This window comes from Scomber scombrus, chromosome 15, assembly GCF_963691925.1.
Source record: "Scomber scombrus chromosome 15, fScoSco1.1, whole genome shotgun sequence".
Classification (NCBI taxonomy): domain Eukaryota; kingdom Metazoa; phylum Chordata; class Actinopteri; order Scombriformes; family Scombridae; genus Scomber; species Scomber scombrus.
The window spans coordinates 17,040,040-17,054,861 of NC_084984.1; the positions used below are offsets into that span (position 1 = coordinate 17,040,040).

At 38.4% G+C, this 14,822-nt stretch overlaps 1 protein-coding gene across 1 annotated transcript in view; it reads right to left on the minus strand.

Moving 5' to 3' along the window:
- Positions 1-14,822, minus strand: part of npr2 (natriuretic peptide receptor 2) — a 65,598-nt gene that overhangs the window by 8,261 nt on the left and 42,515 nt on the right. Inside the window, exons 12-16 of the mRNA XM_062434251.1 lie at positions 13,041-13,112; positions 12,100-12,259; positions 11,851-12,006; positions 8,626-8,794; positions 462-608 (exon numbers count right to left, since the gene is read on the minus strand). Coding sequence (XP_062290235.1) covers positions 462-608; positions 8,626-8,794; positions 11,851-12,006; positions 12,100-12,259; positions 13,041-13,112 — 704 coding nt within the window. The remainder of the gene's footprint in view (positions 1-461; positions 609-8,625; positions 8,795-11,850; positions 12,007-12,099; positions 12,260-13,040; positions 13,113-14,822) is intronic.

The window sequence follows — 14,822 nt, forward strand, 5'->3', positions numbered from 1 at the left end:
ACAATACCAAAGGCAAAGAACCAGCGTGGCAGAAGTCAGGTAGTCTAATTCACATGTGCAGTGAGAAATGATATCTGTCCTTTCTCACAAACCTTTCTGTGTGTGTGGATTTTTTAGCAGGAAAAAAAGTGGATAAATGTCTGAGAAAAGATGGGATTTGCCACTGTTGTGTTATCATGTCTGTTCTTCTGTCTCGTCTAAATGAGCGCTTTGCCTGTCAGCTCTACTCTCTGCTCCCCTTTCATCTGCAGTGAGATCGCACCACGGGAAATGTGCATCTCTTAATAAAACGTGGTGTTGGGAGGGATTTCCACTCTTTAATTAATACAGGGATTTAACACAATTGACAGAGTGTCACTGAGGCGCGACTGGTAACATTCACCCTATTCGCCTTCTTCACGTTAATTGGAGTTTGAAGCTTCGGGGGATGAAAGGACAGGAAGTGTGAATGCGTTTCTTACTGTGGTAATATTTGATAGAGGAGATTTTCGGCTTTTCTTTTTTCCTCCAGGTAGGCTTGTGTTCGCTCCTCCACCAGGTTCTCAAGATTATTGGCGTACTGCTCCATCCTGGACAGCAGGTTGTTAAGAATACTGGTGCTGCCCTCCCTGTGGAAAACACACAAACACAAATCCGTGGTCAGGTACAATCATTCTGGTACATGAATCTTTAGTTACTGTTGTATATTGGTAATTAAAGGTATTCGCCAAGATCTGGGACCACAACAACATTAATGAAAAGAAGTCTGACTGGTCAAGAAATACAAGCACACAATTAGACAGTTGGTTTTCCCCCAAATAAAGTGGTTTAGATCATCTGAATAATATGTTTATAATATATGTTATAATATGCTTACTGTCACTGTCTGATTTGTTTCTCAGATTTCATCAATTATTTCGGTGCATTAAGTTAAAAAAACTGATAGAAATGACAGACAAACACTATGAAAATAACATCTAAATTGGAATTAGACCTGTCACAATAACTACTTTTGTTGGACGATATATTGTCTCAGAAATAATCACAATTAACAATATTATTGTCATCTGAAGATCATTTTATACCGCTGATATATTGATAATATAATAGCATAATGATGCAAGGGGGGATGGGAGGGGGGATTGGAGAGTGGGCACTACTCTTCTGTGAAAACACAGACTGCCATTATGGGCCGGGACAGAGTTATTTACCTTTTATTGAGGCAACTACTCGCTTAGCCAATGTGACATGAATAGCATCTTTGCTGCTAATGTGAAGTGTGGTAATATTGAGGTCAAAAAATGATCAAGGTCATGTCAATGTATCATACGATGAATCCATATATAGACATGATGATGTTGATAATTACGTTATTGTACAATAAGTCGATAATTATTGTGACAGGCCTAGTTGGAATAAATTGTAATTTTCCTTTAAGTTATTTGTCAGCACTCACATGTGTTCATCATCTAAATTATTATGGTTTTGTGAATCAGATATGAGGGACAAACTATCCATAGCTTTTTTAGATTTCAGTCTATTCAGATTAAATATGTGTTTTAGAGAAAATGTGACAAAAAAGGAACACATATAAAGAGAAGAATAAAAACTTTCTTGTCACTTAGCGAGGTAAAAAATACTGTTTTTTATTCCATGTCGATGTTAAAAGAGGCCAAGTCCAAGGATGGATCCATGTGGAACCCCACATCAAACCGTTGTCTTAACCAATTCAAACTAATGAAACTAATGGAAACTGATGGAAACAGCACGCTTGAGAGATGCAGGGAAGGTCCAAGTCAGTAAGTGTGGTGTTGATAATATTCAGTATGTTATGTGAAAAACAAGGAATGACAGACTTAAACAGCTGACTTGAGGAGCATTATTACTTTTTGCTGATAAATACAGCTGTGTGTAATCTCTGCAGCTGCTTCAAATGTTTATTATTATTATTATTATATTGCCTCTAAAAATGTATTTGAGCCTTATTCAATTTGGGTTTGTGGTTGGTTGTATTTGTTTCTTTTTCATTTTGTCCTTGTGAAGCACTTTTGTAATCTTTGGTTTTGATAAGTGCTGTATAAATAAATCCTATTGTGATGTTATTATTTGATGTAATTACCGTGTAAATGACTGAGGTTAAAATCTAATCATTCAGAGTATCTCAGTGGCTTTTTTCTCCTCCGACATGCTCGTTTGTGTCCACTGGCAACCACTTAAAAAGCCAGAAACCGTCTGTCTGTGCGTAAAACAGGTGAATGTGTATCACTGCTGTGCTGTGATTCTGTTAATGCATCCAGAGATGAGACATTTGTTTGTAAGCACACAGCAGCTGTTGTTACCCTCCAACACACGGAGAAAAAAAAAGGCAAAAAAAAAAAAAAAAACAGCCAATCCAAATATTCTGTGAAGGGTCTATTTTGATCCCTGCTGCTGCCGTCGTAGCATTTCATGTATGTGTTATAATTATATAAGACACAGTATTGTATAATGTCTCAGGTGATTTCCACATTTGTACGCTTACGCACACACATGCACGTACGCGCGTTCGCTCCTTCCTCGAGTTATCCTCACCACTGTGGCGGTTAACGGCATCAATGCCTGGCAGGTTGCCATGTTTCTACTGGGTCACGGATCCCACACACACCCACATGTTGTTTAAGTTTAAAGTACAACACATCAGAGGGAGACATGAAAGATGAGCGATGAGCATCAACGCACTGAATGCAATCACTCGGGGCACGCACAGTTTACTGCGCTGCACGTCACAGAGCATCCGTGTTTTCCCACCATTCATCCAAACGAAGCAGTAACAGTAAAAAACGACCTCTCTGTGAAGTGTGATGACATTGAGATGAGTGTCAGTTGATAGGAGGATATCACAGAAGCTTGACTGGTTTTGCTGGAATTTGGTGTTCAAAGTTCAGGTGTGGATCAAGGAACAGCTGGTTAATTTGTGGTGTCAATAACGCAAACATCTGTCCATTTATGAAGCACTTTCTGTTTAACCTCATTAAGGTCCTTTCAGACAGCATTTACCACTCTATTTTTTTTCAATATAAACTCAATAGCAGCGACAATGAGAGAGAGGTCAGCTGTTGGTTGCATTGAAGTGACATAAGTGTGATTCTCTTTCTCGATCAATACAAAACATTTTTTGACTGTTATTTAGCTACATAATGAGATTAAAGGGCCAGTACACTCTGTCAGACTGCTGACAGATGTTCAAATAGCTTCATTTACACCCACTTCACAATCCTTCCTCCTTCATAAATAATATGATCATTTACTAGGGTGTAAATGTACCATTTCTCTTAAGAAAAAACAGTACAGTCAAATAACTGTCTCACAATTTAAACCTTATTTTCTCTGTAGTTTGCTCCAAAATACCAACATGTAGGAGAGTAGAAAGTAGATAAAAGCCTGAATTAAACTGCTGTAACTCTTGAATTCATTGTGGAATCGTAACCAAATTCATGTGACACATGAACTAACGAAATCTGAGTGATCCTGCAAAATCTGATGGCGGGTGATGCTACAGCTACATGGCGAGTTTAAATATCCCTGCTGTTGTCTTACTGTCGACCCGACCTGGGTCAAAATTGACCTGGTTTGGTTTGACTGTTTATAAAGGATAAGGTATAAATTATTACCCAATTCTGTGTTAGACCTTTTTTGTCAACTTTATTCCAGCTTATTACCACAGGTTTTTAAGAATAAATCTATACCTCATTTTTGATTTAACGTCTGTTGTAATCCCGGGTCACAATTGACCCGAGGACAACAGGAGTCCTAAATAATACAAGATAAGATAAGATAAGATAAGATAAGATAATCCTTTATTAGTCCCACAGTGGGAAAATGTACAAAATGAGTCTGAGTCTCTTATAAGAAGCTCTGATTTTCCCAGACTGGATTTACGTCATTTCTGGAAACCATGACCACCATCAACCAGTTTGTCTATTACCATGTATTTTAATTCTGATCTGGGTCCAGAGGCAGATTTAGAATTTAAAACATTTTCTACTTGACTGCACAGTCTTGGCGGTAATACATGTTTATAAAGATGAATAAACAAACTTCAAGAGGTTACATATTCCTAAAAATATATAAATGTTCCTGTTCATGTTCCTGTAATACAGACAGTTTCTAGTTGATAACATGTATTAAAAATGCTGAAAACACAATGTTAAGTGAATGGTATTTGCAGCATAGTGTAGGCAGTGAGAGAGAGGTCAACTATTCATGGCGAGTGCCAAGTGTCAGCTCTGTGTGCGGGTTAAACAGAACCGTTTACTGCTGAACACCCCTCTTGATACCGCGCCCTTCAAACCCAAGCTCATACACATACACACACACACACACATACACCAAAAATAGACCATCCATCACGTCATGTCAACAACATACATTTACCTAATGAAAATAACTGGCAAACAGTGCATTAACGCGCAGTGCCTCTGCGGTGAAGGGTTTCATACACGTGAGGAGGGACTTTTGCATGCTCGCTGTCGAGAGCATCCTTGAGTGCTTCTGCGGATATCAATCATACAGAGCTCTCTACTCCGAGCCACTCCAAATGGAAAGCTATACATCACCCGGGGGCTTGTCCTGCACTGACTTACAGAGCAAACAGAGGAGAGGTCACACCGAGAAGGAAAAACACACCAAACACACAGATCTGTTTATAGATACGCTTCCAAAACCACCTGTTTTAAGGCTGCTACTCCGCCGAATCAACAAACGTGAGGTTGTACTTTTATAAAGCTGTCACGCCGAGTCTATCTTTAAAGAATCAGTGCTTCTGACTGACACGGTTCACTGCAAATCGTGCATACTTTTACATTTCTTCCAACCACTTTTAATATAGTTTAAAATGTAATTGACACAGAGTCTCTTAAGCAGTCACAGGCCTCCTTTAATGCCATTTTGTACAGGGCTCCAACTAATGATCATTTCCATTCAATCCGTTAATCTGCCAAATATGTTCTCGATTAATCAGTTAAATCATTGTCTATAAAATGTCAGACAATCGTGAAAAATGATCATATTTTCCCAATTGGAATATCAGATTGCTTGTTTTGTCCAACTAACACCGCAAAACCAAATGATTTGCTCTATACTGCCAGAAAAAGACAAAGAAAGACAAAGAAGAACAATACGAACTAAAAGGGAAAGTTGCATTTTTGCTTGAAAAAATGACTTAAATGATTAAAACTGACAAACAGAAATTCAAATATTTATGATTATAACTGCATTGTTATACATTTGCAGTGTCTGTTTTTTTTGTACATAGCACAACAGTAGACCTGTCACGATAACTACTTTTGTTGGACGATATTTGTCTCAGAAATAATCGCGATAAACGATATTATTGTCATTTGAAGATCATTCTATTCCACTGATATTATGATAATAGAATAGCATAATAATGCAAGGGGGGCAGGCGGTGGGATTGGAGGGTGGAGGCTACTCTTCTATAAAAACACAGACTGCCATTATGGTTGGGGACAAAGTTATTTACCTTTAATTCCATGTAAGCGGCGCCGCTCACTTCTGCAGTCTCCACTCAGTACGTACACAATGAGGAATGGAGGCAACTACTTGCTTTGCCAATATGACATGAATAGCTTAGCTGCTAATGTGAAGTGTGGTAATATTGAGGTAAAAAAAAAGATCAAGGTCATGTCCTTGTATCATATGACAAGTCCACATATCGACAAGACAATGTTAAAAATTACGCTATTTTACCATCTGTTGATAACGTATTTACTGTGACAGGCCTACACAACAGATTTAATCAAAAATAAAGCACAACATTTGTATGCATTAATCATAAAATATTGGAGTCAGATTGAATTATCATGCACTGCCAAGTCATACAAAAATACGAAGACTGTTCATATTTAGGGATAATAACTCATATTTTGGACCTGTTCTAAATCCTCAAAGGCTAAGGTAAATTCAATTAAATGTGTCTTTATTTAGAATGAGGCCACTATGTTAACACTGTGTTATATGAAAATAATGCATGCTCTCTGGCTGAGCAAATCTCAATGTTATCTCTGCTGGCAGTAAAGAGCTCTTTAAGATACTTAATAATCAAGCAATCAACACCAAGTTCGACTAAAGAATAAGGGACAGATGATAATAATATGGAATAACTAGCTCCAGCATATATGAAAGACAAAGTGTTTTTCTACCTGGACAGTGATCATATATATGGCTAAAGTTGGATCTGTACATGTGTACAGTTTAGCCGCATATAGAGAGAAGCCAATAAAGATTGATGATGTTGAAGACAACATTGAGTAAGATAAATGAAAGCTCAATAATACACTATATTCTATTCAGTACAACACATCTAAGAAAGACATCCACTGGAAGCCTCCTGCTCGCCACAAATGCTGCTCTATTACAGCGTATGAAAGAACATGAACGTAGTTACTACGGCTATTGATTGCACAGCAGGAGTCTCCTATTCAGTAGTGACCATAGCTACACATTCACATAATCGTTCTATCTCGCAAAGTGAATAAATGAATGCAAGCACAATAACTGCGTGGTACATAAATAAAGCAAAACACAGCCCGATCACGCATGATACACGTTTAGTGTTGCTGTGGTAGCGACAGGTGATATTTGAATGTAAATCGGTTGCTTCGGCTACAGCAGGAACACCATATACTGAGACACACGAGTTTCGACACACAACATTTCGAAGCAGAAAGCTCCAAGTTACCGATCAGAGTAATGAAGCGTGACCCGTGTTTTGAGCTCCATGTCACAACTCGCAGGACGGGAACACCGACTGCTGCCAGCGAGCTGAACGCTTCAACCTCTGGCAGGCAGAAAGTGCAGTCAGTCAGACTCTGTGCTTCACCTCCTGAACCCTGATCTTACCCTGAAATATCCCCTTTAACAGCCGCATCCTACTGTCTGACAGCATCACTCTTACAGCACATATTTACACTTGGTCCAGCTTTGTGAAGCTATTCGTTGCTTTGTCTGAATTGCATATTCAAACCTAAGATACTGTGTTTATAATGGCTGCACTGTTACATCAAATTAAAATATTCCACTTGTCTCGCACATTTTTCTACATTTTTAGCACCATATTTGTTTTTTTAAAGCCTTTGGGATCTTGACTAGAATTGAAAGTACAGTTCTGTGAGTTTGAACAGCGATTAGCCAACTAACATGCATTTGTAATGATGGAAACCCTCCACTGTGTGCATCTTAACTTAAATAAATGTTTTTTTAATGTTAGAATTTAGTTCGGCATGCAGCGTACGCAGCAGACCCCAGTTCGAGTCCCGGCCGGTGGACCCTTGCTGCATATCACCCCCCCCCCCCCTCCCCTGTGGTTTCCTGTCTCTCTACTGTCAATAAAGGTGTCTATGCTGGAAAAAAAATCTTTAAAAAAAATAAATAAAAATGTTAGAATTTAGTTCAACACCATCACACGTTACTATTTAGTTCATAAAATAAGGATTATTTCATATAAACTGCAGGTGAAGTAAAAGAAAGATTACAATAAATCTAAAGATCATGTCATGTCAATTTCTGCTCTGAAACACATTATCTGCTAAATCTGATACCTACTTTTTAAAATGATTAGTTTGGACCCCCTGTTGTGATGTAGGGCAAGCACATAGTCAAATGGTTACTGCTCATGCCTTACGGTCACAAGGTCCTTGGTTTGATTCCAGTATCGAATTTCTCCCTTGCTTCCTACACCGATGGACGAAACTATGATTTTACATTTTTGTCCTTATACTTTGACTGGAATGATGTATTAATTATGAAGTAAAGTATTTCAATACCTTTTATCTCCACAGAATGAATTGTATCTATACACATATACCTATATTGTACACTTTCCATAAACTTCCATAAGTTTCCATCAACCTAGAGCTCAAATCCAAGAATGTGCTTTGTGTGTGTGTATATGGCTATGTGTGTGCGTGTGTGTGTCACTTAGCATCAGGATGGGACGCTTCATATAGTAAGTCTTCCCGACAGAGCTGCCCTGCTCAGGGGAAAACATGCGTGCCTCCCCTCTGGCGTCGACAGACAACTCCAAACCAAACTATGCACATGAATGATTCATGGGGATCATTGAAAACAATACCAGAAACACGGACTCACACACTCCCCCTTCCTTTCTCAGACACGCACACACTCTCAGACACACGCAGCCTTCCTTTCAAGAGCCGCCTGTCAGGAATTACAAATAGCCCTTTAACTAAAATTGTCTCGGTGATTTCCAGAACATGATTCCTTTTTTATTGTTTCTCTTTGTGAATCACTTAAAAGCATGAAGTTTCACAGCAGTCAGAGAGACATCAGGTTTCTAACACTGTGCTCACTTGTTGAGCTTGGCGGGGGGAGACGTGGATGGTCTGGGGAAAAACAGCCTTTGTCGATTTCAATTTGTCCAATTATCACCTCTTGGAAAAAAAAGAGGATTGGAGGTGTTGAATATGTTAAATTAATCAAGACTGCTTCCAGCTCCTCCTGTTTTTTTAGTATAATTTAATTCTATTATGTACAGAGTTGGTGGACCAAAGTTATAAAAAGAGGTATTATGAGATATTTACATTTATCAGGCTGGGAAATAAAAAGGAAGGGAAGCGGCTTTCTCACTTGTTGAGCTTGGCCATGTAGATCTTGATGTGGCCGAAGTCGGGCCTCTCTGCGGGGTCTTCGGCCCAGCAGCCCTCCATCAGGATGGTCAGCTCCTCCGAGTGACATCTGCTGTCCGTCGTGGGCCGAAAGTACGGCTTCTGACCGTTCCTCACCTTCTGAACGATCTCTGCCGGGGGGGGGGGGAGAGGACAGAGAGTGTGATGCACAGTGGGAAATGTAGTTTGTAGACATATCAACAAGATCAGGATTTACATGGGGTGTACTAAATAACAACAATGCAACAACCCTGCAGTTAATAATTGCTGTAGGAACGTTCAGTTTAGTTAAGAATGAGGTAATGTTTGAAGTTGAATTAGTGGTCAGTGTCAAATTAAATCCCTGCATCTCCAAATTTGGTGATTTTAAATTTTTCAGAACAGCAGAGAGATACATGAGAAGATTAATATGGTGAAAATAACACTAATTGCAGCTAAGGCTAGTAAACGCTCGTTGCCTGGCACCCTCTTGGCCTCAGAAAGTTACTGCACCTGACCAAAAAAATAGTAGCAATAATAGCAACAGGTGCTAGCTTAGCTGTTTCCCTCCGTTTCCAGCCTTTATGCTAGGCTAAGTTTAACGGCTCAAAAATGTATCGTTAGCTTAAAACAAAGCTGCTTCTTCAAGCTTATAAAAAGATCAAAGGTAACAGCTTAGTTCTTTTTTGTTTTTCTTTGTTTGCCATAAATGTCTGCAATGTTTGCAACTGACGGACAAGTAATTCAGGCAGCTACTGTAATTATTGCGTTCAATTAGCTTTCAGTTAGCATTCAATTAGTTTTAAGCTACTTTCTGACATTTCAGCAAAATATGCAAAAATAAAGTGTTTCTTCTTTACCTACTTTTGTAAGAATATATTCAAGACAACATAATAAATAGAAGAATAACAATAAATGAGATGAAGTAATGATAATTAATAGTACATATTATCACTAATATCAGGGTATTTTGTTGCTGCTTTCCAAGATGGTATTTGGAGTCATCACTGACTGCTAAACTACACACAAAAGTACTCAGTGAACATTCAAACCTATATTCAAATTATAAGGAATATCGATTGTTTGAATAGTCTTGTGCTTGTTACATAATATCTTGTGCTATTTCAGCTGAATAAGCCTTAATATATTCAGCAGTGTAGATCATCTTTGTATTGATGCTGATTTCACATCTTTGATTCAATAATCATTGATTCAAACATCATTGAATAAGTTTGTCGGAGACATCCTTCCCAAAATCATTCCTCCGCTTCCTCTCCTTTCTGTTATTAGTATCATCATGAAATCTACATAAAAATAATCCTAAATCTCTGTTGTTATGTGGAAAGCAGTGCCAGTTTAAAAGGCACCCAGACACTAGAGAACAGGTGCAGGCTTTCACTGCTCTCAGCCTGTTAATGGATAACTATCAGCCACTTGTGCAATCAGCATTGAGCGTGACTGTTAATAAAGTCCTAATGAAAGTCATCACACGGACGAAGCACCCCAGGAAATTTCACACAAAGTTGAAGGCCTGATCCTGAATAGTTTTAGAAGTTCAAGTTTTTCCTGTTGTCACAAAGCAGGAGCAGTGGTGGAGATAAACATATATATGCTGGTGAAGGAACTGCTCATAAAACCGCAACGACCAACATGTGTGCTGGAAGCTGAGGAGCCAGAGAGTCAGCAGTGATTGAGCTCAGATTTTATTAAAATGTATATATTTAAAAGAAAACTTCAGAAGATAACAATAAGCACACAAATGTAACTTTTTTATTAAAGTTTTAACTGGACCTATGTTCTGAATTCTTCCTAAAGAATCCTAATTCCTAATAGTGTTGTATTCTAGGACAAATAATAAAATAAAAAATAATACATTTTTTTGGCCACTTTGGTCCAGACTGAAATATCTCAACAACTGTTAGATAGATTGTCATGAAATCTGACACAGATATTTGTCTGGCTTTCTTGTTTAACCATTATCATGATCTGACAATAACAGACTATTTCAGTTGCCTACCCTAAGCTATACCATATATGCTATGAACACATATTATAGAAAGAAGTCTGTTTTAAAACATTGATGTTTTGCAGAATTCTTTAAAAACAGCATCTTCATTTCTTTCTATGCTCTTTACTTTTTATAGTCTCAAAATGTCATTAATTTTATTAAAAAGCATCACCTACTGCTGTTATAATCTACCTCTCAGGAAAACTGAGGAGGACTGCTATATACTCCTGTTGATGCTGTGGGCTCAAACCCGTTGTGTTGTGAACAAATGTGTTTTATTAGTTATGTATTTTCCCCTCAGCTGTTTTCACCAGGACCTCTTAGAAGAAAAGTTTATCATTGGCACCTTCCTGCCTAAATAAAGGATAACTTTAAAAAATGCCTGCAGCATCTTCAGCTGACATTAATGCTTTAACTACCTCCTAAAAAAGATAAGAAAAAAACCCCCACTGTGACATGCTGACTTTATTTGACATGCTTGACATGCTGTCTTATTTATTATTCATGTACTTTTCTGTGCTTTGCTTGCGTCGTTTCTTAGGGAACCATCGTATTTAAGTGCATTATAGAAAATGTGTTGGTTTTTGTGACTCCACCTGCATTTGACATCTGGCCAACATGTGTTCTTTGTTTATGTACACGGCTGCAGGGCCGTAATATAATAGACTGACCTTACAGAGGTCCACTCTGAAATGTCAGTGAAGCCAGTGAATAACGTTCCTATTATGTGAACATCCGTCTTTTCTGTCCTCGTCTAAGGGAAACTGAATTCTTTAGAAATATTTCTCTGAATGGTTTCTTATAAAGATGCTTTGTCAAGTTCTTCAGCTTTTTAGTGGGAAATGGTTTTGTTTGTGAATGAGATATCTGACATGACTCAAACTTTATTGATTTATCTGTTGATGTGATATTTTTTTTGTGCTCATGTTTAGTTAGATACTCTTGTACATAATGTTGTTATTATTTTACTGTATTTTTTTACTACTATTGTCTTTATTGCTTTTGTTATTATTATTTATTGTTCTTTATCATTTTTATTGATGCTCTTTCTATTTTTTACTGTCCACTTTGCTGCTGCAATAATTCCCCCATCGTGGGACTAATAAAGGAATATCTTATCTTAGTGAGTGTGCTGCATGCAGTTGACAGCACAGTAGTCAGCTGACCTCCCTGAAGTCCATAAAAAACAGTTGTTTTTACCTTTAGGGCTGAGGTCCATGCCTTCCACAAAGAAAGGTCCATTCCTCAGGGCTATTTCCTGCAGTATGATGCCAAAACTGTACACATCACCCTTCTGAGTCCCCTGAGGAGGATGGCGGTCGTATATGAGCAGCTCAGGAGCTGTCCAAAGCTTCTCTGAAAAAAAAGGAGAAAAAAAGAGGCACAGTCAGAAACTCAGAAAATGTCTTAAACACACAACAGTTGCTGATTTGCATGAAGCCCACTTACTTGCATAGAGAGCGTGCGAGTCATCGTTTTCGCAGGATGAGCGGAAGCTGGCCAAGCCATAATCCGTGATTTTCAAAACAAATCGACTGTCCACCACGCAATTAGATGACTTCAGATTTCCATGGCAGCCAAAGTAGCTGTTGTGGAGATAGTTCATTCCCTGGTGGAGAAGAGCGTCTAGTCAAGCATTATATTAAGGGGTCTCTGTTTTTTATTTTCCTCTACAGCAAATCATACATGAAAAAAACACAAATCCAGACATATGGAAAGAATACAGTTTGACGAGGAGACGCATGCTGAAGGTTTTGAAAACAGGCCGTGTTTCAAGGACGCCACAGTCGCTGGGGAATTTATGTGAAATTACTGTTAAGACTTTTGAGGAGGGGGGCGGCCGGTATTGAATGTACTCATGTTCAATATTTAGTGGAAATACTACTCTGCACGGCGCTGCTATCTGCATGGAGCAATTTAGCTGGAGCGCTTCGTCATGCAAATAGTTCAATATTAAATCCATCCAGGAGACTGATCTGCTGACAAAAAGCCTCTTTGTTCAGACAGATTAAAAATAATCTTCTAAAGTAAGTCCATGATTAGATTGGATGAAGCTAGAAAGCTGTTTTAGCAAATGTTGTGCTGATGTCCTACTTTATTCTACACAATGGTAATATTTACTGTAGGTTCATACACTGCATTCTGCCAAAAATACATTTTTTGTGCATGATGGTGTCTCTTGCTCTGTCTCTTTCTGCCTCACTCGCTCTTTCACAAACTATCCATGTGAAACCATGGCAACCAAGACATTTGCAGAGTGTAAGGCACGCAAAGCATCTCCTTTAACATTGGAAAGTGACCTTTTTTTCGACATTTAGGTGAAAACATCAAATAAATCGATGCTTCTGCTGTGCCTTTCTGACTCCTGTTTTTTGTTTACAGCCACATACCTTCACGATGTCATTGATCAGCGAGTAGCGGAACATCCAGTCCAGGTTGATGCTCTCATTCTCCAGAATGTCCTGGACAGCAACAAGAGTAAAACAAATCAAAAATGAAGCAGAATACTTTCACAGACAAGAACATTTCGTTTTTTAGTTAATCTTTCAAACGTCCAAGAGCTACTTATCAGCCAAGATGAGACAGCTCCGAGATTTATTTTGGCCTAAAACCACCTTTAGGCCAGGCACCGTATCATCTTTTTTCATTCTCAGGGTCACTCATGTCACCCCGCAGGATGTTAACATGACTCGGCAAGTTACTGGAATCTGTGTCTCCCTCTTGTTGTCCAGCCACATCACATCAGTTTTACATCCATCTGTCTTTTAAGTGGAAATCTACAAGCGCATGAGTAATAGCGTCCGTGGCTGAGTTTCACATCGTTTCCCAGTTCATCCGTGTTAAGGAGCTGGTGGCATGTCGGGAACATGCGGGTGCAAGCCAAGAAGAAGTTCACGTAAGGTATCATGTGTTTCTCATAGGAGTCACAAAGATTGACGAAGACAAAAAGATGTCAAACTTCAAAGGCTTGCTCTGCGTGTTGTGTAACATCACTGCAAACTAAATAAGGAGATTTCAGACGGTACTGTAGAGGCCAGGAATCACAGGATGTCCGTGCTAAAACCTTTCACTCTTACGGAATTGCAACCAAAAAAAAAACAAAACATAAATTGTAGGTTTTTGTCAAAAAGAGAACATCAAATAATCCCCCCTGACTTGCATTTTTCATGTATTAATATATGAATCCCTAAGCAGCTTCAGAGGTTTTGTATTCAAATTGAAAAATTACACCTTCATATAAATATTCTAACATTCACTTTTGGTATAAAACATTACATGAAGTCACGATATTGGTACTGGATCACAGAATAGGTTGTTGCTCTACAATCCATTAGTCAGAACTGAAATAGGAAAGATGTAATTCTCTTATAATGCACCTTACACTCTACCGTCACTACATCTGTTCAAAGGCCTTATCTCAGACCTTGTTTCAATTGATTGCAAATGTTTTTATCTCTTCACTTGTATTCATTCAGTATTGTTTTGTGTGTTGTTGTTGTTTTCGACACCATTGTAAATGAGGATTCCTTCTCAATGGTTTTTCAAGGTAAAATAAAGGTTAATAAAATGACTGAAGTTATGAGGTTATGTTCAAAAACCTGTGACAGATATAGCATAATTTGGGTCTTTTATAAAAGTAAAGAAGCAACAAGTATTGAGTTAATCATTTTAATCATGATTGTGCAGTTATGGCCTCATAACTGTGCTGTCTTGTCAAATGTGCTCTTAGCTTTTGTTAAGAAGTTTACTGCTACTTCCTTGCCTTGGTCCATGTCAAGATAAGATACAACCACTGACTTGACCCTAAAGGTCTGTATGCCCTGAGGAACGCTCATGTTAACTACATGAAGGGATCTGGTGGTCATCAGGTTTCTCACCTGTGTTAATAAGGTAAAGGTTTCGAGTCTTGGAAAGGGTATGACCTGTGACAGTTGATCATTTATGGCTCAAGACTCCACTTTCCTGTGTCTAAGGGGGATGTGTGACACTTGCATGACATACCAATTGGGTAATAAATGTACATATATGCAAATGTATTTCTTTGTGGCTATTTGCATTGGCTGTAGTCATTTAGGTTGACACGTTTGACCAATCACAGATCATTTCTTTGTTCCTTCGGAGACTATAATAGATTAGGTTTGTTCTTTGCTTGTTGAGATGAGCTGATGTCA